The 27915-nt window shown below is 40.8% G+C and overlaps 1 protein-coding gene across 3 annotated transcripts in view; it reads right to left on the bottom strand.

Moving 5' to 3' along the window:
- Slc35a3 (solute carrier family 35 member A3) overlaps nucleotides 1-27902 on the bottom strand; it is a 34891-nt gene extending 6989 nt beyond the window's left edge. Inside the window, exons 1-6 of one of the 3 annotated variants that reach the window (XM_005077114.4) lie at nucleotides 27710-27902; nucleotides 12869-13073; nucleotides 7525-7679; nucleotides 7315-7437; nucleotides 2424-2595; nucleotides 1075-1193 (exon numbers count right to left, since the gene is read on the bottom strand). In XM_005077114.4, the coding sequence (XP_005077171.1) occupies nucleotides 1075-1193; nucleotides 2424-2595; nucleotides 7315-7437; nucleotides 7525-7679; nucleotides 12869-13055 (756 nt within the window). In that variant the 5' untranslated portion in view covers nucleotides 13056-13073; nucleotides 27710-27902. Of the gene's footprint in view, nucleotides 1-1074; nucleotides 1194-2423; nucleotides 2596-7314; nucleotides 7438-7524; nucleotides 7680-12868; nucleotides 13074-27268; nucleotides 27478-27709 lie in introns of those variants that run through there. The other 2 variants (XM_021231216.2, XM_040751981.1) reach the window with 2 other exon arrangements.
- Nucleotides 27903-27915: the final 13 nt, after the last annotated feature.

Below are 27915 nucleotides of genomic sequence, written 5' to 3'. Positions count from 1 at the left end.
TTTAATGTTGCTCTTGGATAGGTGGTGGTGGTGTTGTTGATGGTGATGATGGTGGTGGTGATGGTGGTGATGGTGGTGGTGCACACCTTTAATCCCAGCACTCAGGAGGCAGAGGCAGGCGGATCCCTGACTTTGAGGTCAGCCTGGTCTTAGAGTGAGTTCCAGCCAGAGCTATGTAGAGAGACTTTGTCTCAAAAACCAAAATTAAATATATATTCTCTAAAAATTAAAAAAAACTTTATCTTTTAGCTCTCTCTAAAAGGTTGGCTTCCTTGTAACTAGATAAAATATATCATGTAAATTCTCTGTTTACCACAGCTTCATTTCAAATTTTCTCCAAATTTCTCCTCTGTGTCATTTCCTCCTTTTATAAAAATAGAAATACCCCTCCTACAATTTTTTTTGAGGCCAGGTTTCTCTGTGCAGCCCTGGCTATCCTGGAATTAAAGATGTGTGCCACCACCGCCAGGCTTACTCTTACTTTTGACTAATTTTTTTTTTTTTGAGACAGGGTATCTATGTAATCTTGGCTGTCCTAGAGTTTGCTCTGTAGACCAGGCTGGCCTTGAATTCACAGAGATCCACTTGCCTCTGCCTCCAGAGTGCTGGGATTAAAGGTGCATGCCACTATGTAATGTAACTATTTAATTCTTGAAAGAAGATTCATCGATTAAGAGCAGTAGCTGCTCTTCCATAGGACCTGAGTTTGGTTACCAGCACATACTTTAGTGGCACACAACCATTTGTAACTCTAGTTCCAGGGGATCTGACCCTTCTCCTAACAAACATGGGCACCAAGCACATATTTGGTGAACATACATACATGCAGACAAAACACTAATATAATAACAACACCAAAAATTAAACACTTGCATTTTCATAGCATTGAATTAAATACCATGGAGTTTTATTCATGACCCCTTTTCAAAGTCAGTTTTCATTGGGCATTAGGAACAGCTGTATTTTAACTTCCCTGAATAAAGTAAATATGATGAAAATAGGAAGGACCCTACCCTTAAATACCAGCACACCAGTAGCAACTTTATTTCCCTGTACTGAAGCAATATTCTTTACCTGCAGAACAACAACTATCCACGTCAGTTGATTATATCCCTGAAAAAATCCATTCTTTGATACCAATTCTCCATCATAAACATATACACCCATTAATCCAAATATACTCCCAAAGAAACCTAAAAGAAAGTAAAACATAGGTTATATGGCAGTTTTCCTGAGAAACATTTTTTTGTTGACAACCCTGTCTCCCCCTCCAACCCCTGCTCCTACTGGCAGGGTCCTGGTTTGCACTGGAGACTGTCCTACAATTCAGCATGTAACATGAGCTGGGCTGGAGCTCTTCTTGTTCCTCTTGCCTGTCTACCAAGTACTGGGGCTAGGAGCCTGCACAACTTAAGTATTTCTTTTTGATGAAATTTGAATACTTTAAAATATTTCACACAGCCAGGCGGTGGTGGCACATGCCTGTAATCCCAGAACTCAGGAAGCAGAGGCAGGTCAATCTCTGTGACTTAGAGGCCAGCCTGGTCTACAGAGCAAGTTCCAAGACAGCCAGTGTTACATGGAGAAACGCTGTCTTGAAAAGCCAAAGGGAAAAAAAATAGAAGAGATCTCCTGGGGGCAGGGTTGGGGCTGGGAGGTGGTGGAGTATAAAGAACATAAGTGATTAGGTTGGGGGTTGGAACAAAGGGGGAGTGTAACTAAAGAGACTGGAGGGGTACATTTGGGTGACCCCAGTAAGACTCCTAGTAATAATGGAGAGGGTGACTGAACTGGCCTTCTTCTGTAATCAGATTGGTGACTACCCTAATTGTCATCAGAGAGCCTTCATCCAATAACTGATGGAAGCAGATGCAGAAATCCATTGCCAAGCATTGGGCCAAGCTTCAGGAGTCCTGTTGAAATGAGTGAGGAGGGATTGTATGAGCCAAGGGGGAATCAAGATCATGACTGGGAAACCCATGAAAACAGCTTATCTGAGCTCATGGGAGCTGATGGACTCTGGGCCAACAGTCAGGGAGCCTGCACGGGACTGACCTAGGCCCTCGGCATGTGTGTGACAGTTGTGTAGCTTGGCCTGTTTGTCAAGCTCCCAGCAGTGGGATGAGGACCTGTCCCTCACACTTGAACTGGCTTTTGGGAACCTATTCACAATTCTGGGTTGCCTAGTCCAGCCTTGATGCATGGGAGGAGCTGCCTCAACTTAGTGTGTCATGCTTTGTGAATGCCCATTGGAGTCCCGCCCCTTTCTTAATGAAGACAAGAAGTGGATGGGGGGTCAGAGGTGGTAAGATGGGAGGTGAGGGAAGGGAACAGGAGGGGAGGAAGGAGAAAAAACTGGTCGGTATGTAAAATAAATGGGAATAAAAAAAGAAATACATTATTAGAAAGCCTTTAAAACTTACCAAGTTGAATGTTTCTTATCCATACTGATTGTTTTGTTTCTTTTAAGATTTTCTCAAAATAAACTCCAGCAAAGCCACTTGAAAAACATGCTGTGAGAACTGCCATGAGGCCTACAAACTGTGAGCCAGTTGAAAGTTCCTTAGAGGCCAGCTCTTGAGAATCTGAAGGCCACTACATAAAAATAAAAACAACACTGAAGAGGGCATTGACAAGGCTCAGTGGGTAGGGACACTTGCAGCCAAGACTGACAACCTGAGTCTAATCCTTGGGATCCACATGGTGGATGGAGAGAACCAACTCTTTTTTTTTTTTAGAGTTTTATATTATTTATTACTCATGTTTCTCTATAAAACTACTTGTCTTTTTTATTTTTTAAACATCTGTATCTATGAAGTAGCAGTTAATGGATAGAAAGACGTACAAGTGAGCCAGGTATGAAAGAAAACTTGGAGAATCATAGTGATAAAAGACAGTGAGATGTCAAATGCCAGCATAGGCAGGTCACATAGGAAAGTTGGCTAGGTCAACTCAGGCTCCTATCTCCCAGAAAGTTAATATTCAGCATGTTCCTAGCACATGAGGCAGAAGGAATAACATAAAGACTACAACAGAAGCTAGCAGAATAGGACTTCATGTATGTGTATCCACTAACCGGGCCATGTGAGCAATTAGAAACAGAGGACTAGAGAAAAAAAGTAGAGTTCCGTGAGAACCAACTCTTATAAGCTGTCCCCTGACCTCCACAAGCACACCACGGTGCCGCTCCAGCAAAAGCACACACAAATGAAGAAGATAAGCTAAATCAAGCATAGTAGAAGGACAAGCTGGTGGGACAGGAACCACAAACACTACAAGGAAAATATATTCCATCAAATGAAAGACTGGGGGCTTGAGAGATGGCTCAAAGGTTACGAGCATAGGCTGCTCTTCCAGAGGTCCTGAGTTCAATTATCAGCAACCACATGGTGGCTCACAACCATCTATAATGAGATCTGGTGTCCATTTCTGGCCTGCAGACAAAACACTGTAGACATAATAAATAAATCTAAAACACAGAAAATGAAAGACTATAAGTTACTGTACCAGGCACGGTACCCATATGATTTGCACATTACTGACCATGGTGTATCAACTGACACCTTTTAAATATTGTTACCCATTGTCTGTGGGTCCCCACTGGTCTCCTTTTTCAAACTAGTCCCTTTCTACTTTCATATCATTTTTTCAATCTAGATTTCTCTCTCTCTCTCTCTCTCTCTCTCTCTCGTAAAATTAATATCTTCCCATGGAGGAATTTTCCAACTGGCTACTCTCATTTATATTCTAACCAGAGGTGTATAAAAGATTGATTTCCAGCCGGGCATTGGTGGCGCACACCTTTAATCCCAGCACTGGAGAGGCAGAGGCAGGCGGATCTCTGTGAGTTCCAGGCAGCCTGGTCTACAGATTCCAGGATACCTAAGGCAACCCAGAGAAATCCTGCCTCAAAACAAAACAACACAGATGCTGAGCATTTTAGGTACATTTATTAGCTATTTGTATTTCTTCTTTTGAGAACTATATGCTATGTTCATTTGTCTGATTATTGATAGTCTTGGGACTTTTGGTTGGTTGGTTATTGAATTCTTTATATAACTGGATATTAATCCCGACTGATGAAGAACTAGTAAACAACAACTCCTCCAAAGGAGTCTCTTCCATCTGTTGTTTTCTTTGTCAAGCAGCTTTTACATTTCATGCAATCATATCTGTCAATTCTTGCTACTGTTTCCTGGTATTGGGATCTAGCAAAAGGCCCATGCCATTAGCTATCTCTTAAGTGCTGTCCCTGTTCTCTTTTAAAGGCTCCAAGGGCTCAAGGTTTAGGTTAAAGTCTTCAATCCATTTGGGACAGAGTTCTGCACTGGTTGAGACAGAGTGGGCTAGTCTTAGTCTTGTCTGTGGATGCATATGCATCTGTTCTCCAAAAATCAAAATCAAAAATCAAGTGGCTATAACTGCTTGAGTTTATTTCTGATACCTCTCTTCTCATCCATTGACCTCAGACTGTTTTTGTGCCAGTACCACGCTGTTTTTACTATCACTGCTCTAAAGCATAATTTGAAATCAGGTACTGTGACTCCTCCAGCATGGCTTTGTGGACGGGATGGAGGGCAGGTAGAGGCAGGATCTCACACTGTATCCTACACTAGCCTAGAATTCACAAGGTAGCCCAAGATGGCCTCAAAACTCATGGCAATTCTCCTGTCGTCTCAGAGTACTAAGTGCTAAGATTATAAGCATGAACAACCATGCATGACTAGTATTGCTATTTTCACTTAGGACTGATTTGGCTATGCATGGTCTTTTGTGGTTCTATACAGCAGTAACTGAAATATTCCTCAGTTTTATTACCCACATGTTAATTTTTCCCACAGGTTTGTTTTTTATGGGGGGGTGCTAGAGGGAGGCTTTATTTAATTTATTCTCTGCCTTTCACATTTGTTTTTTTTTAACCTAAATTGTGATTGATTTTGGAGAAAATTCACATCTAAGAATCTGTATTCCTTACCTTTAGATAGAATATTCTGTATTTCTACCAGACAAATATGTTTGGTCTATTGTATGGTTTAAATCTCAAGTCTGTTGATTACCTTTGTTAATTATCTACCTATTGATGAGAGTTAGATGTTGAAGTCATCTATCTACTTATTACATCTGAATGTATCTCTGTTTATGTCCCATAGTGTTAAAATAATACTTTTCATAGTTACCAGAAACTTTTCAATGTTAAATGGGTTTTTGGGAGTGGGGGTGGGGGAGTATATTAACATGGTCAGCCTAGCTTTAACTCAAAGCAATCCTCCTGCTTCAGTCTCCCAAGTGAGGGGATTATAGGTGTGTGCCACCATACCGGTTTAAACAATGTTTCAAGCCAGGCCGTGGTGACGCACACCTTTAATCCCAGCACTAACAAAAAATGTTTCAAAAAAGTATTTATTTTCACCTTCATGTGCATTGGTGTTTTTGCCTGTGTATATACCTGTGTAAGCGTGTTGGGTCCCCTGGAACTACAGTCACACATTTGTGAGCCACCGTGTGGATGCTAGAAACTGAACCCGGGTCCTGTGGAAGAGCAGTCAGTGTTCTAAACTGCTGAGTCATCTCTCCAGCCCCCTTAAACATCTTTCACTTCCTACTCAATTTGCCTTCACTGCAACATGAGAGTGAGGACTAATTCGTTGATTCTTAAAAACTGACTAATTAGTTGATTCTTAAAAACTATCCCCTTTTGCCCTTGGCCCTCTCCCATGTAACTACCCAGTATGCTTTATGTGAGGATAGAAACAGTCTAGGTCTCTACTATCTTATGTTGCTAGCAAGTACACACACACACACACACACACACACACACACACACACACACAATCCATATGCATATATACACACAGAATAAAAAAGGACCGTAAAAATTGGGGACAATGACTCAGTGAAGAATAAGAATAAGCAATCACTAGAAAGTTCTGAGAGTTAGAAACAACAGTATCAATAAAGACTGTAGATGTTAAAGGGATCAGAGGTTCACAAATCATCTCAGAGGTTCCACAGTTCTCATAAAACTTTAGCTTCTTTCTTTTATATGCTATCTTTTGTTCTAGTTTTGTTTTTGAGATATAGTTTCATTGTGCCATGTCTTAATTTCTTAGATTGTTCCTTCCTTCTTTTCTCTCTCTCTTGTCAAGTTTTCTGGTTCATACCTATAAGCCCAGTACTCTTAAGTCTGAAGCAGATGATGGTGAGCTCAAAGCTACATGGTGAGACCTTCCCTAGAAAAAAAACAAAATATAGGAGCTAGGGAGATAGCACAGTCGTTTAAGAGCACTTGATGCTCTTGCAAAGGATCTGGGCTTAGTTCCCGGCACCCACATTTCAGCTCACAACTATTTGGAACTCCAGTTCCAGGGGTTCTGACACGTTCTGGTTCCCATGGGCTCCTGCATTTACATAGTATAAATTCGTGCAGACTTACAAACATACATGTAAAGTTTTAAAAAAATTTAAAGATGGAGATATATATCTTTAGAGCTAGCTCACCAGTTAAGGGTGTGTGCTGTGCAATAACGAGTCTATTGTATGGTTTAAATCTCAAGTCTGTTGATTACCTTTGTTAATTATCTACCTATTGATGAGAGTTAGGTGTTGAAGTCATCTATCTACTTATTACATCTGAATGTATCTCTGTTTATGTCCCATAGTCTGAAAACCCACATAACAGGTTATGTGTCCTGTGCATACTTGTAAGGTCAGCTCAGAAGGCAGCAGAAACAGGAAGCTCACTGGGGCTTGCTGGCTTCCCTACCCATGAAAAGGTTCAGGCAGAGGCTCTGCCTTAAGAGAACTCGCAGAGAGTGATAGAGGATACCCAATGCCCTCTAGTCTTGCCTCTATACATATATGCATACACTCACAGACAGACACATACAAATAAATTTAAAAATCAAAAGAAAAGTCAGGCATAGTGGCACATGCCATGCCTGTAATCTCAGTACTCAGAAGGCAGTTAGGAGAGTTATCAGAGTTTGAGGACAGACTCATAGCAGAGGAAGACCCAGATCAGCCAGGGCTACAAAACATAACTCTGTGTGTGATACTGAGGACCAAAGCAAGCCCCCTGCCAGAAAGCTATGCCACAGCCCAACTGTTGAGTTCTTTAGTATGAAAAATTCATTCATGTGTTTATTTATTTATATCACATACTCTCAATGCAGTATTTGCTTACAGGGAGCCATAAAAACTATCTGTCAGCATTTACTTGCTTGAACGAGTAATGGAACCATATTCTCCATGCAAAATAAGTCAGGTTTTAAAACTGTGACAGAAATGAAAGGCATACTTATCTTGAATAGTTACCTGCACAAAAGCAACTCCTGCCATCAGAATTACTAGAGAGAGCCACTGGTACACACCTAATTTTTTACCAAGCATAGACACAGAAAATAACGCTGTTGTAAGTATTTTCAACTGATATGTAACCTAAAAAAGAAAACAGCAGTATTATTAATGTTTGGATTTTTTTTTGTTTGCTTTGTAAAAGGACGATTAGAAATATATCTTAGGTACCTGGTAAGTGGCTGCATCTAGGTTTGACAGTGCGACATAGAGTAAATTATTCTGAAGAGTATATATCCCTGATGGAATAGCAAGCTTAAGTGTTTCCATGGGCTTATTAAGAATTTCATCATGAAGTACTCGATTCAGTGTTCTCACACTACACTCTAGAATAAACAAAATGGGGGAAAATCAGTCAGAGTATCTCTGAAGAAGTAATGAGCTCCTTCTCTATAGGCCTCAGTTTTCTCACTTTAAAAATAGAACAGTGGGTATGGAAGAGATAGCTCAGAAATTAGGAGAAAGTATTGCTCTTGTAGAGGACCAGAGTTTGATTCCCAGTCTCCAGATTGGGTGACTCAAAGACACCTGTAACTCCAGCTTCAAGTGGATCTGACACCTCTGATCTTTGGGAGCACCTGCACTCAGGTGCAAAGACAGACAGACAGACACAAACACACATACTCAAAATTAAAATTTTAAAATAAAGCTTTTTGTTGTTGTTGTTGTTTGAGACAGGGTTTCTCTGTGTAGCCCTGCTGTCCTTAAACTCACTCTGTAGACCAGGCTAACCTCAGACTCATGCATTCACCTGCCTCTGCCTCCTTAATGTTGGGATTAAGGCATGCACCATCATATATGGCTAAAATACATCTTTAAAAACAGGAAAATGGCCGGGCATTGGTGGTGCACGCCTTTAATTCCAGCACTCGGGAGGCAGAGGCAGGCGGATCTCTGTGAGTTCGAGGCGGGGCTGGTCCAACAGCCTCCAAAACAATACAGAGAAACCCTGTCTCGTAAAACAAACAAACAAATCTCTGTGTGTGTGTTTATGTGTGTGTGTGTGTGTGTGTGTGTGTGTGTGTGTGTGTGTGTGTGTGTGAGAGAGAGAGAGAGAGAGAGAGAGATAACAAAGGAAACGACTATGTAAGTATATATACATATACAAATGCATTTGTAATAACCAAAAGTTCAAATTATTAATCAAACAAGCATTCTTTTATTGTAGTAACTTTATAAAACTCTGAATTTTATTTATTCCTTAGCATCCGTGAATTAATAATTGTGAAGACATTAATCATAAAAAGAAGGGAAATGATCTGGGGAGTAGGGCTGCTATAAACAACAGAAAGCTGAACTACTAGCTCAACTTGTCTCGTGTAGCATGAGTCAAGATCTAATAAAATGCCTTCATTTTTCATCTGCCACTAAGCTGTACATACTCAACCCAGCCAGTTAGGTTCCCTCCTCTGAGAATTATCCATCTATATCTTTTCTAATGACTCACTGTCTCTTTCTTACTGTGCTATACTTCTCTATAATTCTGGGTACTTGTTGCTGGTTATGTATATGGCTTGTTTCCTCACTTGGTTTGATACATTTTTTTCAGTTTAAGGTATGTCTCCTAAAATGCATCCCTGCACCCCTAAACCACACTCTCCTATGTCTTAGTTTGCTTTTATAGTTGTTTGAGATCATTCACAGTACCGAGGTCACAATGGTTTAGTTTGGTTCATTGAAGCAGGTCTTGTTATGTAGCCCTGGATCTGAAATTCTCTTTCTTCAGTCTCCAAAATACTAGGATGATTTACGTGCGCCACCATGTCTGCTCTTTTCCTTCATTTTTTTCTTCTTACCCCCAATAGAGTCTTACGATGTAGATCAGGCAGGCCTCAAACTCATGATCCTTCCACCCCAAACTCCCAAGTAGCAGGGCTATAAATGTGCAACCCTGCTCAGCTTGGTTTTGATTTCAATGTCAATATTTCTGCTACCTGAAATTGGTTTGTTCTTTTGCAACAGGATGTCATGGAGCCCAGACTAACTTCGAACTTGTTATGTAGCCAAGGATGACCTCAAACTTCTGATCTTCCTGCCTCAACTCCCAAGTGCCAGATAGTATTACAAGCATGTTCCACCAGGCCCACCTTTACACAATGCTAGAGATGGAACTAAGACTTTACTAATGCTAAGCAACTAGGATATGAAATATGAACTAAACGACTTCCCTAGCCTTCACATTGATGTACTGTGAACCTCATCATGCTTCAGCTCACCAAAAGCTGGTTTCAGTACATCTAGCTACAATGCAACTATTCATGTGAAAGGTCTCCTGGGCTCCAATCTTAATGCAGTAGGTACTTGTACTATCTAGACCTTAGCAACAAAAGCTAACCTGCTTTCCTGTTATATTGTCATGGCTTTCTATCCTGCTGGTAGCATCTGCATAGTCAGCTTTTTTATCACACCTCTGAATCTAGGTTTTCGGTCTTCTTTTTTTTTGTTTTTGTTTTTGTTTTTTTTTGTTTTGTTTTTGTTTTTGTTTTTTTCTTGGTTTTTCGAGACAGGGTTTCTCTGTATCGTTTTGGAGGCTGTCCTGGAACTTACTCTGGAGACCAGGCTGGCCTGGAACTCACAGAGATCCATCTGCCTCTGCCTCCCAAGTGCTGGGATTAAAGGCGTGCGCCACTAACGCCCTATGGTTTTCGGCCTTTTTATCCTCTAATGTACATATTATTTGGTCTCATCCTTGGCTTTAAGTACTTTGCAGGTATCTCCAACATAACATACACCCAAAAGAAGTCATTTGATTTATCTCCAAATCTACCTTCTCTATATCTTTTTCTGTTCTACCAACATGCACAGCATCTTAATCTAAAAAAAAACCTACAAATCATCCTTAAAACTGTATGTGTCATGTTTCCTTGCCTTCACAGATATAATCTATTAGCCAAGTTGTGTCAAATGTTCAGCATCACTAATAATTAGAGATGTGCAAGTCAAAAGCACAATGAACACATCTTCATACCCACTAGAATGGGTATGAGGGGTGGGCAGGGACTGGAGCACAACTCAGAGAACAGCCATTTGTCTGGTGTACATGAGGCTGTAGGCTTGAACACACACAAGAGAGAGACACAGAACCCGAGACAGAGAGAGGGAGGAGGAAGAAACAGCATGATGGGGAAAAAGAAGTGGTGAGAAAAAGCAAAGTTCATGCACAGTCAGCAAAAATATAAAATAGAAACCAGCAAGATGACCCAGTAGGTGGGTAAAGTGCTTGCTGAGCTCAAGCTGCAGGATCCACACGGTAGAAGAAAGAAGTAACTCCTGTATGTAAGTCCTCTGACTTCCACACTGGCACAATGGCACACGCTCATACATGTGCCCTCACAATGAATAAAAGGTAGTGAAAAAATAATAAAATAAAACAGAATGGTACAAATACTGTGGGAAAAGTTTGATAATTCCTTAAAAAGTAAATGAAGATTTCTAGCAAGATGACTCCGTGGGTAATGGCACCTGCCACCAAATCTAATGACCTACATTCAATCCTTGGGACTCACATGGTATTAGAACAAAACAGAATCTCACAAGTTGTCCTTTGACCTGCATACACATGTCATGGTACATGCACATCCACCACATACATACATGCAGTACATTTCTTTTAAAAGGTAAATGAATAACAACCAGATGACAATGACCCAGCAATTCTGCTTTGGGGGAGGGAGGGTATGTATCCCCCAAAATGAAAGCAGAAATTCCAACAGATACTTGTACAGCTATGGCAGCATTAACCACTGTTGGCTCCAACATGATATTCAAAAGGTATAAATAATCAGTGTCTACCAACATATGACTAAGAAAACAAGATATAGTATAATATACAGTGGAATAGTATAAAAAGCAGAGTTCTGAAACATAAGCTTTGAGAATATTATGCTAGTGAACTAAGCCAGACAAAAGAGAACAGCATCATATAATCCATCTTATATGACATATCTAGAATAGGTAAATTCAGAAGCAAAAAAGGTGAGTGGGGAATTACTCCTTAACAGTCATAGACTTTCTACTCAGTGGATTGAGAAAGTTTTGGAAATAGTGACAGATGTACAACATTGTGAATGTAAAACTACATTGTACAGCTATTGCAGCATTAACCATTGTTGGTTCCAACATGGTTTGCCAACAACGGCAAAACTTCACATACATGTGATCATACACATTTGCACACACATGTGCATGCACACACATCACAGCTTAAAAATTAAAGTCAGATAACACACACCTCTCAATCTAGCACACAGAAGACTACGAAGGATGATCAAGAAGTCAAGGCCAGCTTGAATGACATAACAAGTCACTGTCTCAAGAAAAAAATTAACAACTGAATACCCCCAAAATCTGCCTGCAAAGGCTAAATTGAGGCTGGGACATACCCCAGTGGTAGAGCAAGTGCTGAGCATATGCTTAGGACATGCAAAGACCAACACTCAACCTGGACCACCAAAGAACAACGGTACAATTCATAAATTACATCCCAGTGAAACTCTATTAAATGCACTGCATGAATGACTCACTGTTGCATTAGTCAATGGAACTAGAAAAAGTCTTTAGTAAAAAACTTATTGTGAACTCTCTATATATAATTTGAACAAAAAATTTGAGAAGTTACTTTTTCTCAAATTAATAAACTATGAATGCAATTGGATTCATATGCATAGCATTAACTAGCATGGATCATGTTACAGACTGAACAGAATGGCTTTAGTGTCACAAGGTGTGTCGCTCGCCTTTAATTCCAGCACTCAAGAGGCAGATGCAAGCCGATCTGTAAGGATCTCACAGAGTTTAAGGCCAGCCTAGTCTACAGAGCAAGTTCCAGAACAGCCAGAACTACACAGAGAAATTCTATCTCAAAAACCAACGAACAAATAAATAAAAAACAAAACAAAACAAACAAAAAACACCAGAATACCTTTAGTACCAACCAAGTAAAATTGGTACTAATTCAATTGTGTGTGTATGTGTGAGACAGAGAGAGAGAGAGAGAGAGAGAGAGAGAGAGAGAGAGAGAGAGAGAGAGAGAGAGAGAGAGAGAGAGAGAGAGAGAGAGAGAGAGAGGAGAGAGCTCCCAAGAGACAGGGAGGGAGGGAGGGAGGGAGGGAGGGAGGGAGAGGGGGTGGTGAGTTGATGTTGGCTGTCTTCCTCAGTGGCTCTTTACCTTATTTTTCAAGGTCTCTCACTGAACCTCAAGCTTGTCAAATAGGCTCCTGGGGTCCTCCCAGTACTAAATGACAAGCTCACACTGCCACACCCAGCTAGTTATGTGGGTGCTGAGAATCCAAACTCTGGTCCTCACACTTGCATAACAAGCATTTTACCAGCTGAGTCCTCTCCCTGGGCTCTGTTTTAATATCTTTTTTAATACTGAAATGTTTAGAGAATTTAAATAATGTCTAGAGAAATTAAATAATGCAAGAGATTAAATGTTCAGTTACAGATATATTTACATACACATATAATATAAAATCAAATAAATTAAAAGCAAAAAAATACCCTAGATACCTACTACTGTCTTTGTAGACTAGAAAGATGCAGGCCATTATCTTCAAAACTTCAGCCACAACTACTGCTGTAGAAGACAGGTAACGAGGACCCTCCTCTTTCAAAGTCCTAGAATAACGCATTGTTAGAACCAAACTGGTAGTCTGAAACACCAAAATTCCCAAGGAAAGATATTTTAGGTTGGCAGACATTGTTTTCTCTTCATTTGTCTGAAAAACAAAACAAACAGAGAAAGTTAATCAGTGTTTATTTCTCACAGTTCTAGAAACTAGAAGTTCCAGATGGCCATGTCAACACCGTCAGATTCTAGTAAGATCTTTCTTCTAGGGTTGAAGATGACCATCTTGACATTGTGCCCTCTCATGATAGCAGCATAAAGAGTTCTCTGGGAGACTTAGTCTTGTCTATGAGGGCTCCATTCTCATAATCTAATACTCTCCCACAGGTTATTCTTCCCAGTACCACCAATTGAGATCTGGTACAGTAGTTGAGTACATACTATCTTGCAGAGCCTTGAATTCAATTCCCAGCACATTTCATAACCACCTGTAATTCCAGTTTCAGGGGACCTGACGGCCTCTTCTCGACCCTGTAAGCACCTGCATTCATACATATACACACATGTACACATACACAACTAAAATAAGGTTAAGTCAAATCTTTTATAAAATATCACCTATGGGTCAGAGAGAAGGCCAGGAAATAAAAATGATGTCTGGATGAGACTGATGACCCAAGTTCAACCCTGGGAATCAAGGTATCCATTGACTCACAACTGTAATTTCCATGGGCAGATGGGAAGCAAAGACAAGAGAATCACCCAGATGCTCACTGGCTAGCTAGGCCAGAGAAATCAGATGGCAGCAGAATATAGAAGTCTTGCCTTAACAAGGAAGGAGAGATTAAATTCTTTAAAGTTGGCCTCAGATTTCCACATTCATACCATACCACAGATACACACACATGCATGCATAAATACAATAAATTATATCTGAAACATAATTTTTGAAAATACATGCTATATAATTCCATTTATATAAAATTCTCAAAGAAGCAAAACTCATCAATAGATACAAACTTAAAAGACTGCCTACATTGAAGAAATAGAATTGAGGGCTGACTCCAAAGACATAATAAAGAGTTAATTCTATCGTGATGAAGATATTCTGGGTAGTAATTACATAATGATATTGATTTACCAAAAATCACAGGACTGCAGTACAGTAGGAACATTTTATTGCGAGTAAATTAAACTTCTATTAAGCCCACTTTAAAAATGAGTGATCAAGACCACAACTGAATGATAGCATTCATCACCATGGTTTCTTATTAGCTTTAGCTCTGCCTATATTTGGATTAATGCCAGGCATGTTCTGTTACCATGGTCTTCATACAACTGTCTTTCCATGACTCCATCTTCCATTCAAATTCTCTAAATCTGTATGAACTTTCTGGAGTATTATTTCTTTTGAACTCTTACAGGCAAGCTATTGAGGGTACTAGATAAATGATAACCCTACCACTACTATTAAAATAGTACACAGTCAAGCAGATTCAGCAATCATTATTAGTCTCTACATTAGGCTAAATGCCATGCCTGCAGAGAAAATGTTGTCATTATTATTTTATGTGTATGGGTGTTTGCCTGTATGTACATCTGTATACCATGTTTGTCAAGTGCCTGCAGAGTCCAGAAGAAAGCACTGGATCCTCTGGACTCAACATGTAAGCTACTGTGTGGGTACTTGGACTAGAACCCATGTCCTCTTGAGAACAGCCAGTGCTCTTAAACAATGAACCATCTCTCCAGCTCTGAGAAAACTATTCTTGAAGACAAAAGTGCTGCTCACAAAATTTGACCATTCCTACCCACTTCTAAATATACTCCAAACATGAACAAATGCCATATTATAAGGATAAAATTTTTAATAATGAAAAACATATGTTCACCACTAAATACACATACATAAATCACTGGAGATATTATCATAAGCATTTTATTTGAATTTCAGAGACAAAACTTAAACAATATGCTTCTTTGCTACAAATGAATCATTTCACAGAAACAAATACAGAAACTTCATTATTAACCCTCGGCCTCACTTCTGTAAGGCAAAAAAGTCCTAACATGAAATACAAAGACAGCATGTTAGAGGTGGTTCATACTTGAGAACAACATCAAATTCAACCTCCTTGTAGTAAAAGTAAAAAATAAATAAATATGTATATTTATGTGTGTGTGCATATATTTATGTATATACTGGGCTTATATCCAGATCTATATTTTGTAATTTATATAGAAATAATTTTCATGATGTAGAAAAAAAGACAAAAATCAATTTAAAAATTGGCAAAAGGTATTTCACCAATAATAAAAAAATGAACCAATGAACCAATAAAGAAAAGATGTGTGATATCACAGACATAAAAATAGAAATTAAAACCACAATAAGCTATACCTACTAGAACTGCTAAATTTGGGGGCATGGAAAATAGCATTTAGAAAAAGTATTTTGGAAGTGGACATGCTTTAGAAACTATCTAAGGCAACTGGTTTTCATTTTAAAAATGAATAAAATAATGAAGTCTGATGAGGGCTGGGAGTGTAACTCAGTGACAAAGAACTGACCTAGTATGTGCCAGGACCTGAGTTTGATCAGTCCAAACAAAAAAGAGGGGGAGGTCTGTAAGAGCCTAACCAAACCTAGAACTATTTCCTGCCCAGAGGACCGAAAGGATTTGAAAGGCAGGAGCTGTGTGGTTGCCATCACGTCACTGTGGTTAAAAGTAAGAGATTGAAACACTACTAAGCCCTGTATTTGAGAATGTGTATACAGACATTTGGGAATGGAAAAGCAAAATTGTGAAAGTACATACTGGCTTAGAAACAATTTATGTATTGAGACAGATTCTAACTATATATCCCTGGGTGGCCTGGAGCTCTATGCAAACCAGCCGTTCTTGAATTTGTGGTGATCTCCTGCCACTTACTCCCAAGTGTTAGGATTACATGCATGTAACACCATGCCTGGCCTTTTTAAATTGGAACACAAAGTTGTTAAAACTGGTGTATTAATTGTCTTGGTAGCACAGAATAAGTACATAACTGACTTCCTTGAACGTATTTGAAATCACTCTGATATTTTCTGGAGTGGCTGGCAACTTTCCCTCTGTGTAGAGAAAAAGGCACCACAGTATAATAGCATTTTATAGTAATGTTTACTGTGAGTCAAGTAGATGAGCTGATATTACTAATACCTAATTATGTGACCAAAAACGAGTTTTCAAACTTGCTTACTAGTTGTCATATCTTATCTGAATTGCTGAGTACATTTAATATTTATAAAGTTGAGTTTATTATTTTTAAATCTCTTGAGGGAAAATAAGCAATGCAATTTCATTGATCTAAATTCCATTCATTTAGATTCAATAGGTTCAGATGGTGGCTTGATCAGAACTTTTACTTTTGGAACAAAAATTTATAACCTTATTTCAAATTCAAAGAGACTCTCAGGAATTATTTAATAGTCTTCATAAAAAAAATGGAGGAATAGAGACATAAGCTAAGTGGTATAGCACTTGCCTAGTGTGTTTATATGAGGCCCCGGGTTTGATCCAAAGGAGTGCAAAAAAAGAAATAATAGCTTTTCAAATATATTTGAGGACAGGCATTGTGGTGCATGACTTTAATCCCAGCACTTGGGATTATGAATTCAAGGCCAGTTTGATCTACATAGCAAGTTCTAGGACTGTCAGAACTACATAAGAGAGACCTTGTCTCAACACACACACACACACACAAAAATCACACACCAATCATTTCTATTCATCTTTTTAGGTAGACTATTATAGACAAATGTGAAAATCTGTATGGCTGTAGACTGACTTCCAGTGATTTACTAATGTATAGTCAGTATAATCTTTAGGTCTGTATATGAAGCCTATCATACAGAGGCAATAGCTGTTATCGTGAAACACGTCATGTTAACAAAATCAATCGTCACGTTAACAAAATCAATAGATAAGATTACACAATGTTCTCAAAATGTAATAAAGTCATGACATGGTACCATATACCCCAACATTCAGGAGGCTGAGTCAGGAAGATCAAGTACAAGATATAGCAAGATGCTAGAAAACAAAAAACAAAAACAAACAAACAAAAAATCCAAACACACATTTTAAAAGACTAAGCATTAAAAATATGCTGAAATTTCCTATTATAAAAAAACTCTTAATTTTAGAGTGAGCTATATTTATATTTTCCAAATACTAATTATGAAATACACAACCTTAGTACAAATCAGAGTAGGCATGAAGACACAAGCTAGGTGAGTGGCACATCCTGTAATCTCAGCACTCAAGAGGCTGAGGCAGGAGAATTGCTGCACAGTGTGTTGGAGGCCAGTATAGGCTATAAAGTAAAATCATGTCTCATAACACATATATGTACACATAAGTGTTAAGCAAATATAAGTTCACACCAGCTAGTAGCCCAAAACAACTACTGATGTAAAAGCAGACCTCTTAAGGTTTTCTTTAAATAAATGAACAAAAAAGCAAAAAAAAGCAAAGACATTCAAAAATGTTAAGCTCAGTTACTATTTTTTTTTTTTTTTTTTTTGCTCACCATCTTCCATGTTGCTAAACCTTACAAACTTTTACTGTGTTAGTACACGACAAAATTCATCACAACTGATTTGGTATCTGACACTAGATTTATATCTCTTCTAGCTGACTCAAAAGTATAAATGGAGTGGGCAGTGGTACCACACACCTTTAATCCCAGTACTCAGGAGACAAAGGCAGGTGAATCTGTGAGAGTTTGAGGCCAGCCTGGTCTACATAGTGAGTTCCAGGTCAGCCAGGACTGTTACACAGAGAAACTGTGTCTCAAAAAGAAAGAAAGAAAGAAAGAAAGAAAGAAAGAAAGAAAGAAGGAAGGAAGGAAGGAAGGAAGGAAGGAAGGAAGGAAGGAAGGAAGGAAGGAAGGAAGGAAGGAAGGAAGGAAGGAAGGAAGGAAAGAAAGAAAGAAAGAAAGAAAGAAAGAAAGAAAGAAAGAACACCAGCAACAAAAAAACTCCAAAATTTGGTTTTGCTATGCTGCATCCAGAATCTGAGGCCTTGCTCATACTGGCCAAGAACTCTTCCACTAAGTACATCCTCAGTCAATATTTCGGTGCCTACAAGTTCCCAGTATACCCTAAATTAAAAAGCTTTTCACTGTTCTTTGCTGCCCTTTCTTCCCCAAGGTGTTCCATGTCTGTTTAAACAAGACACTATCAGTGGTGGGAGTTACAGCTCTGTCAATTTTTAACTTGTTCTTTTACAGACTACAGAATTTCCATTATTACATTCAAGTAAAATCATGTTCAAATATTTCTTCAGCTATACAAATATAAACCCTATTTCATAGCAATTTATAGACAAAATGTGTTCAGTATTCAGTGATATGGAAAACAATGGTGTGGCTTAATTAGAGAGCCTTTACCTTCATTGTGTGGTCATGCAGCAGTGAACTCCACATGCTCCCATTTCCTGCCCTGGACTATTCTGCACTGTCATCAACCCACCGCCACCAAAGGCAAGAGCTAAAGGCACCCTCCCAAGAACAAAACAGAACACAAAAGTCATGTAGTAACAAGAAACACTAACTACTACGAAAAATTCAAAACCAAGGAGACAACAATTTAAAAATATAAAGTTTTCACTATCCAAATTGGAATAAGCCATCAGATCAGATTGGAATAAGCCATCAGATAAATAAGGCATCTTAGTACGGTCAGACACTGTTGTTGGCACTGGGTACACAGTAAAATCAAAACAATCTAAACCTGTGTCATGAGGGTCACTTAGCAGGTTTCAAATTAATTCTCTAATACCCTCTTCTTTTACCTCTATTTTACTTGTTATTCTAAACGCCCTATTCCATAACACTGGAGGATTGTGCTTTCCTGACTGAGCCCTAGCCAGTACAGCTATTGAGAACAAGTGTGGCCTTACCTCTTACCTAGAGGTAAGAGAACCATAATGACAGGAATCTGGAATTAATTTCCCAGTCTGAGTAGAGTAATGGTAATGGAGATACTGGTAGCTCCATGCAGAAGTAAAGGTTCTCTCCATCTTCCTCTACAGTTACCTGCAATGGAGGATGTACGAAGGACTGACTAACCAACCACTGTACTGGCAACAGGAGTACAAGAGCTTCCACAAGTAGCTTCTAAATTACAAAATTGGAGAAAATGAAACTAAATTCACAGCCCAAGAGTCAGACATAATGAGAAAGCTTCTACCACTGTCCTAGAACAAAACCACACCTTAGGTAGCAAACTCCTCATTTCTGGAAAACAAATCCAGTGTGGTCCTATGGGAGGCTGAGCTGAAGGCAGATGGGATTTAGAACCTTACAAATCTTAGGATCCTATATTCTGTATGCTTTCATAAACTCTGCATCTCAATACATCCAAACTCTTTAGGAACTGTACAGGTTGACTATCCCCCAAAGTACCACATTCTGGTCTCTGGAACCTACACTTGTTTCATTACTTGGAGCAGGTTACAGAAAGAGTACCCTATGTAAGTGAAATTAAGAATCTTGAAGCTAGGAACAATGGGTCAAGCCTGTAATCCCAACACCTGGGAAGTGGACAGAGGAGCATCAGGAAGAGATCAAGGTCTTCTCTGCTACGGAGTGAATGTAAGACCAGCCTGGGTTGCATGAGACCCTGTCTCAAGAAAAAAAAGAAAAGAAAGAACTGAAGATAGGCCAAGTGTGTACACCCCAAGTGTGTACACCTTTATTCCAGAATTTGACAGGCAGGAGAACCACCTCAAGGTTAAGGCCAGCCTGGTCTACTTTCACTCTGGGAGGCTAATTTCAGGCCTCCCCAGAACTTCAGAGTGAGACCGCAACTCAAAAAGAGTGGACATAGAGAACAATACACAAGGATCCAGTATAGAACACAATGAATAGTACTGTTTCTTTTGTCTTTTAATGTTCAGAAATAGCTTGTTTTAAGCAGAGTCACGTCTTAAACAGTTTTTATAGGACTCTACTGGATACTCAGTATTGTCACTCTTTTTATGGTTAAGAGGCTGAGAGAAAAATGTACAACAAAAAGGTTGCAGGTGACGAAAACTGCTTCACTCTTTCCCTATGAGGCCAAAGTCAGGAAAATGCAACAGTGCCGTGAGGAGAGCAGAGGAGGAAACGGAAGGTGTCAGCAAAGCCCAAGGCCTGCTGCCAGCCTGCCTTAGCACCACCTTTACTAGATCCAGGGATGGTGCTGCTCTTCAGGACTAACGACAGCCGCTGCTGCTCAAGTGGCCCTGTGCTTTCCATGAGCTCACAAATCAAAGACAGGTTTTGTCATTCAGTGACCAGAGGCCATGTGATCTTTCTTTCAACGGCAGGCTAAACATCCGAGTTTGTTCTTCGCTGTCTTCTCTGTGGCAATAACGTAAAAAGGTGCAAGCCTTTATAATCCCAGCAGAGCCAGGTGGATCTCTGCGAGTTTAAGGACAGCCCAGTCTACAGAGTGAGTTCCAGGATAGGCAGGAGTACACAGAGAAAACCCTATCTCAAAAAATAACAGACAATTAAGAGTTCTGCCCTGCAGCAGCACTCTCCCCCATTCCCCCCTGCAGCAGCACTCTCCCCCATTCCCCCCTGCAGCAGCACTCTCCCCCATTCCCCCCTGCAGCAGCACTCTCCCCCGCTTCCCCCTGCAGCAGCAGCACTCTCCCCTGCTTCCCCCTGCAGCAGCAGCACCCTCCCCTGCTTCCCCCTGCAGCAGCAGCACCCTCCCCTGCTTCCCCCTGCAGCAGCAGCTCTCTCCCCCATTCCCCCCTGCAGCAGCAGCTCTCTCCCCCATTCCCCCCTGCAGCAGCAGCTTTCTCCCCCATTCCCCCCTGCTGCAGCAGCTCTCTCCCCCATTCCCCCCTGCAGCAGCAGCTCTCTCCCCCATTCCCCCCTGCAGCAGCAGCTCTCTCCCCCATTCTCCCCTGCAGCAGCACTTGGTGACAGTTTATGCATTCTAACACAAGGGTGAGCTCCTTAGCTTCTACTGACCAGCTGATAGCTCTGGTAGTTCCTGCCAGCAGCTTAAGTGTGCATGGTTCTCCCTCACTGTGAGGGAGACAGAGTCTCCAGATGGAGAACAGTAGAGGAGGCACAGATTTTAGGTGCAGCAATGGAAGGGGTCTCTGTTTTCATTTTTTTAGTAAATTATTTTTATTTTTAGATGTACTTGAACGTATGTTGGTGTATCATGTGAGCGCAGGAGCCTGTGGGGGTCAGAAGAGGAATCAGATCCCCTGAAATTCAACTTCCAGACGATATGAGCTGTCATGTGGGTGGTGGAAGCCAAAATCCTCTGAAAAAAAAGTGCTCTTAACCATTGAACCTTCTCTCCAGGCAGCTTAATAAAAGTCTTGTCAAAGCCACCGAGAGAGTGCCACAACTTAGCTGTGCTATCAAAGGAATGAGAAGACAGTCGCAGACAGTCGTTAGGATTAAAGATGAGTCCAGTGGCCAGATTTCTTGCCCACCCAGTACGCGTATACACTTCTGCCACGCCATCAATGTAACAGTCTCCCCAGTCAGTCAGTCTTGGGATCCACAAAAAACACAGTTCTCTCCTTACATCTTTTCTTTCAGACTTGGTGAAAATAACTCTCAAGGGTAACACCCCTCTAAATACACACAAATGGCAACGATGTACAATGATGGATATGTTAAGAAAATCATTCCCTGATATACATAAAATCATTATGCTGTATACCTTGTATAGACACTATCTCTATTTGTTAATACAACTCAGTAAAACAGTTATATTGGAACAGTGATACATGCCTATAATTTCACTTACTCAAGAGACTGAGGCAGTAAGGTCAAGGGCAGAATACAGTGAGATCGTAGGGGGAGTAGGCAATAAGGAGGAGCACAGAGATTTGAAGGTGCTAGTCTTCAGAAACAGGGTCCTGCAGACACAAACAAGTCAAGGAATGCTGGCAGCCACTAGCAACTAGAAGAGGGAAAAATGCACTCTTAGCTAGAGCCACTGGAGGAAGCAGAGTCCTGCTAACACTGATTTTGAATTTCTAGCCTCTGGTAAGAGAATGGGCTGTTGTCTTAAGTTACCAAACTATATGCTAATTTTCAGCAGTCACAGAAACACTAATGTAGGAATTTAAGCCTCATATTTTTAAAAACAAATTAGCTTTTCTCTACATCAAATTAGGAAGAAAGTGCTTAATGTTAGAGAAGGAAGCTGGTAAGAATTAACCGTGTGTGTGTGTGTGTGTGTGTGTGTGTGTGTAGAGCATAGTTTAATGGTAAAGTGTGTGCTTACCATGCATAAGGCCCTGGGTTTGATCTGTGTCATAAAAATAGCTACATACATGCATACAAATGTACAGAAAACAAGTAAATTTCAGTACTTAAAAAGAACTAATCAGGCCAGGGTGATGGCACATCCACACTTTTAATTCTAGCACTCAGAAGACAGAGGTAGGCAGATCTCTTTGAGTTCAAGGCCAGCCTAGTGAGTTCTAGGACAGCCTGGAGTACACAGAGAGACCCTGCCTCAAAAAACAACAAAACCCAACAAAAAAACAAAAATATGTGAAAAACAACAACCTGTTTTTTTAAAAGGCAGAGGCAGGAGGATCTCTGTGAGTTCAAGGCCAGCCTGATCTAAAGAGTAATTTCAGGACAGCCAGGGCTATTACACAAAGATACCCTGTCTTGAAAAAACAAAAGAAAGAAAATATAAACCCAGTAATGAAACAAAGATACCATATGAATAAAAATTACTTTAGCTTCTCATGAAAAAAACCACAAAATTATTCATTTCTATACAATCAGAGAAACTTTACCAAGTGTTATAAAGTTATTCTTTACTACTTATTCTAGATTTTTTTAGCCACTCTGGAGATAGGACTCAGAGCCTCACCATGCTCACTCAGCAAGCACCCTAAAGCTATGTTATACCAATCACCTCTTTTTTTTTTTTACTGCCACCATCAAAATATAAGATTGTAGCTGGGTGTTGGTGGCGCACACCTTTAATCCCAGCACTTGGGAGGCAGAGGCAGGTGGATCTCTGTGAGTTCGAGGCCAGCCTGGTCTACAGAGCGAGTTCCAGGACAACCTCCAAAGCAATACATAGAAACCTCCAAAGCAATACAGAGAAATCCTGTCTCAAAAAAACAACAAAAAGATTGTGGAAGCATCACCTACCACACAGATACTGTTCCAGTCTCAGAAGTTTAGATACACTATAATCTGATGTGCTTAAACTCAGTAAAATATGAATTCCATTCATTATGCTTATTCAAGTCCCTTACCACACTGCCTGCTGACTGATTTGGACAGGCTCCAATTCTTCCAGCTCTAACTTAACCTCCATTCAATAGGTGTCTTAAGAAAATATGCATTTGGGGCCAGAGTGATGGCTCAGCTGTTAAGAACATTGGCTGCTCTTCCAGAGGACCCATGTTCAATTCCCACTGACATGGCAGCTCACAACAGTATGTAACTACAGTTTCAGGGGATCTGATACCCTCTCACAGACAAGAATGCAGACAAAAAACAATACACATTAAAAAAGGAAAATATACATTTAATCACATTCCTTGTTTGTTTGTAAAGTTCAACTGACACCTTACCAAATAGAGTCTACATAGTCTCTTATAACCTGGTCCTAGACTAAATTTCCTGTCATAAACTACTGCATATCTCAAACCATTCATCCTTTTGTGTACTTTTTTGAACAAATATTTGTCACTTTTAAAAAGCCTTCCTGGAAGACTTAGGAAACTTCACTAAGAGGACAGTATTCTGAGTCCTGTAATATATATAGACCCGTAAGCAGAGAAGGGCTAGTTCCTCTCACCCCCTCCCTGGGTAGTTTTGGGACCTGCTGCAAGGTATGCTCCAGTCCTCTAGCATCCTTGGACCCTCCCCATGCTCTGTGCTTGTCTTTACAAGAGCATTCATGGATTCTACCAAATGCACATTATTCCAGCAACTTCTGACACTCGACTATTAATCAGCTTCTCTAGTTGTCTGCCCAGAACTGTTTATCAGCCACATAGAAGATTAGAAGATACATCTCAGATGAAAACAAAACAAAACAAACAAACAAACAAGATTAAGGTAAGTGGCTATGTATCCCAGGTTAGGCAGAATGATAGAAATTTTCTTCTTTTCAGTGTTGTATTTCCTTTATTGCCTCACCAGAAGCATCTGTCACATTAGGCATTTGCTCTCTGTGTTGGTTCCACAAAAAGCTAGATAAAATCCTTAGTATTTAAATCCTCCAAAAGGAACGCTCTCCTTGGGAACTAAGTCTTTTTTAAGGGCTCTGGGGCATTCAGGGTTCAGGATGGTGAACCCTGTACAGAGGAGACAGACAAAGGTTCTCACTTAATGGTTTCTAATAACTACAATTTCATAAGCTAAGAGCCTTGAGTATCTATAACATGTCAGATTTCTTGCCAGTCATTACATACAGATTTGTTCACTGAAATATAATTTACTTTGAAAAGAAAGTATCCTTGCCTTTCCAGATTAAGAAAGTGAGATTCTGGGACTGGAGAGATGGCTCAGTGACTAAGGGACTGACTGCTCTTGCCTGGCACCCACATGGCTGCTCACAACAGTCACTGTCGGTAACTCTAATCCCGAGGGATCCAGTGCCCTCTTCTGGCCTCAGAGAGCACTCTACACAAGTAATGCACAGACGTAAATGCAGGCAAAACACTCAGATACATGAAATCCTAAAATAATAATTAATGGTATTATTAATAACAAAAAACTCCAGTTAGGAGATCCTGACATCTGCATACAAGTGGTTCAGATGTACAAATAGGCAAAAAATCTCTACAAATAAAATAAAATTACCTGCTGAGCCATCTCACTGGCTCCAGAAAAAAATCTTACCCAACTTTTAAGGGAAAAAAAAAAGAGTAAATATAAAGTTATATGTGAATCTTTCTTTGTGGAATGAACTAGTTTCTTGGCATTTGATGTGACCTAAGACTTCAATTTTAGATTAACTCTAATTTCTACCATGATACCTAACCTAGAATACAGTCACCTATCTTAATTTATTTTTCTTTAAGTCTGGTTTGTTTTCATTTGAGATGGTATCTTCTATGTGATTAATAAGCAGTTCTGGGTGGGCTACCAGAGAAGCTGATTAATATTCTAGCTTCAAAAGTCACTGACATAAACACCAACAACACATTTTAAAATGGTGACTAAAAATATATAACAGGGCTGGAGAGATGGCCCAGGGTTTAAGAGCACTGGCTGCTCCTCCAGAGGACCAGGGTTCAATTCCCACCATTGGTGGTGTACAGCCATCCATAACTCTAGTCCCAGAGGATCCAGAACCTTCTTCTGGCCTTTGAGGGCACTACATGCATATGGTATATATACATACATTGTGGCAAATCACATATAGAAGATAAATGTTTAAAAATATTTTTAAAATTAAAATAAATTCTAAAATTTTAGTGTACATACATATAAACATGCCAGGCATAGTGGGACAACCCTATACCTGTCCCCAACAAGTCTCAAGAAAGAAAAAAGGAAAGAGCACACACAGACCCCAGAATTACACTCTTTCATTAATGGGATGAATTAAATTGAATAGACTTAGAGCACATTCGCTGTTTTAGAACTGAAACCTAATTTTTTGTTTGGTTTTTGTTTTTGTTTTTTCAAGACAGGGTTTCTCTGTGGCTTTGGAAACTGTCCTGGAACTAGCTCTTGTAGACCAGGCTGGTGTCGAACTCACAGAGATCCACCTGCTTCTGCCTCCCTAGGGCTGGGATTAAAGATGTGTGCTACCAGGGCTTGAAACCTAATTCACATTGATCTGAACTTTGGGGGGAAAAACAGTTATTTAATATGAAATAGGAACTCACCTTTCATAAACATAATCCTAGTTAGTTCTAGTTACTGAATCATAAATGAAGCTTTTAACTCAGAAGTTATTTTCATTGTGTCTATCACCTATTCACATTCACTCAGGATGTTAATTTCCTTAAAAGACACATGCTTGAGTACATATCATATCCATTTCAAACACAAAGGAAGCAGGACCTAGAGCAAATTACTTGGCATGTGTGATACGCAATAGCTATCTATAAAATGGGACCAATAATAATTGCCCTGCTTTAGAGATAATTAGGACCCAATGGAAGATTGCCACAAGTTAGAGGCTATCCTGGGTTACTTATTAAGTCCCAGGGCAGCCAGAAGGACTATGATGTGAAGCCCTATCTCAAACTAAACAAATAAATAAAACATAAAAACAAAAATCCTGTGGTTGTCTAAAAATATACGATATGCCGGATAAAGTAACTTTAAAAAGAATGAAAGGATCATATTGATTTGAGTCACAGAAGGGTTTTTAATATCTGCCTAAATTATTTAAAAATCTATTCTGGGTTAGGGGTATTTCTTAGTAGAAAAGTACGTTCCATCCCCAGAACCACTAAGTAAATAAATAGTCGCTGAGTATTTCTGAGATAAGTGTCAGAGAATGGTACAAAAGACAATTACAAAGAATTGGAATTACAGCTCAGTGATATCAGTGCTCGTCCAATATTCCCACGCACCCCCCCATTGAACAACAATACACACGAGGCGCGGGGGGAGCAACAAAGAATTGGAATTACAGCTCAGTGATATCAGTGCTCGTCCAATATTCCCACAGGGTTCACACACACACCCCCCATTGAACAACAATACACACGAGGCGCGCGGGGGGGCAGAGACGAGAGCGCCGGCGCATGCCTGTGCCAGCATGCCAGCGTGCCAGCGTGCCAGCAGACCAGGAGTAGTGGCACGGCAGACAGGCTAAAAGCAGCAAGTTCCCTTTGGAAGTTATTAGTATAGTGCATCTGGAAGAGGCCAGAAAAATAGAGGCAGACACAGTAGAAAACAAAATTAAAGGGAGGGAAGTTAGTCAGAGATGTAAACGTAGTACTCATTCGAAAGGAAACAACTTGGAGTTAGCGGCAGTGGAATTAAGACCAGCACGTGAGAAACAACCCAACATCACCTGTAACTACCAAACTAAGTGCCTATAAAGACTCAACTCTGGTGACATGCTCGAATATTGTATTTAACAGAATATAAATAAAGGACGCGCTCCTCAAAAGAAACAATATAAGTGGCTTGCTGCAGAAAGGCTCATTACTACATCTAATGCCCCTTAATTCATTTGAACTAGCAGAAACTTTGGTTGGCTTACATGAAAACGTTCCCTGAACTCCACCACTCGTCAACAGTCAGCAGCCCTTGTACTGTCCGCCCCCGACACACACTCCGAGGGCAACCTTACACGGTCTCTGACACCCATCGCCTTCGGTCTAACCTTACCACGGGCACCCTTTCCATCTCTGGATGTCCCTGCAGCTTCTTGACCACACAGTCCTCGCCGAGCAGACCCATCCTTACCCCCAGGATCACAGGCTGGGCGGGAGCTCCAGGGAAGGCCACGGAAGGACTGGCCGCCAGCCTGGCCCCCTTCGGCACTTGGCCCGCCCGTCAGGAGCTCGCAGGCACACCGCCTGCCACACCCCTCTCCTCCGGACCTTTTCCTCCTCCACCCAGAACGTTCCAGCTCGTCCGGGCCGAAGTACAAGGCGCCCCTTCATCTGCTCCCTCTGAGCGAGTGCTGCAGCTCTCGGCTGCTCTCTGGGTGGCCCGGGGACCTCATACCTCAGTCGCCGCACCCCCACCCTCCCCCACCCCACGCCAATCCAGCCCGCAGCCTCCGGCCTCGGAGCCCGCCGCTCCCCGCCAATGCCCTTCGCTCACCCGCCGTGAGGCTCGGCCAGCCGCTCGCACTGGAGCCCCGGGCTCCCCGACACCGGGCGCCCCAGGCTGCCGAGCCCGCCGGCCCCGCCGCGTCCGCTGACCCGCAGCGCCGCCGGCTCCCGCCGTCTCAGTGGCCCGGACCGCCTCGGTGCGGCCCAGGCGTTTCCGGGTTCCCGCGGTCCCGTCCGCCAAAGGCTCCGGCTTCC

This window comes from Mesocricetus auratus, unplaced genomic scaffold (genome assembly GCF_017639785.1).
Source record: "Mesocricetus auratus isolate SY011 unplaced genomic scaffold, BCM_Maur_2.0 Super-Scaffold_100009, whole genome shotgun sequence".
Taxonomy (NCBI): Eukaryota; Metazoa; Chordata; class Mammalia; order Rodentia; family Cricetidae; genus Mesocricetus; species Mesocricetus auratus.
This window is presented reverse-complemented; position numbering and strand designations above follow the sequence as displayed.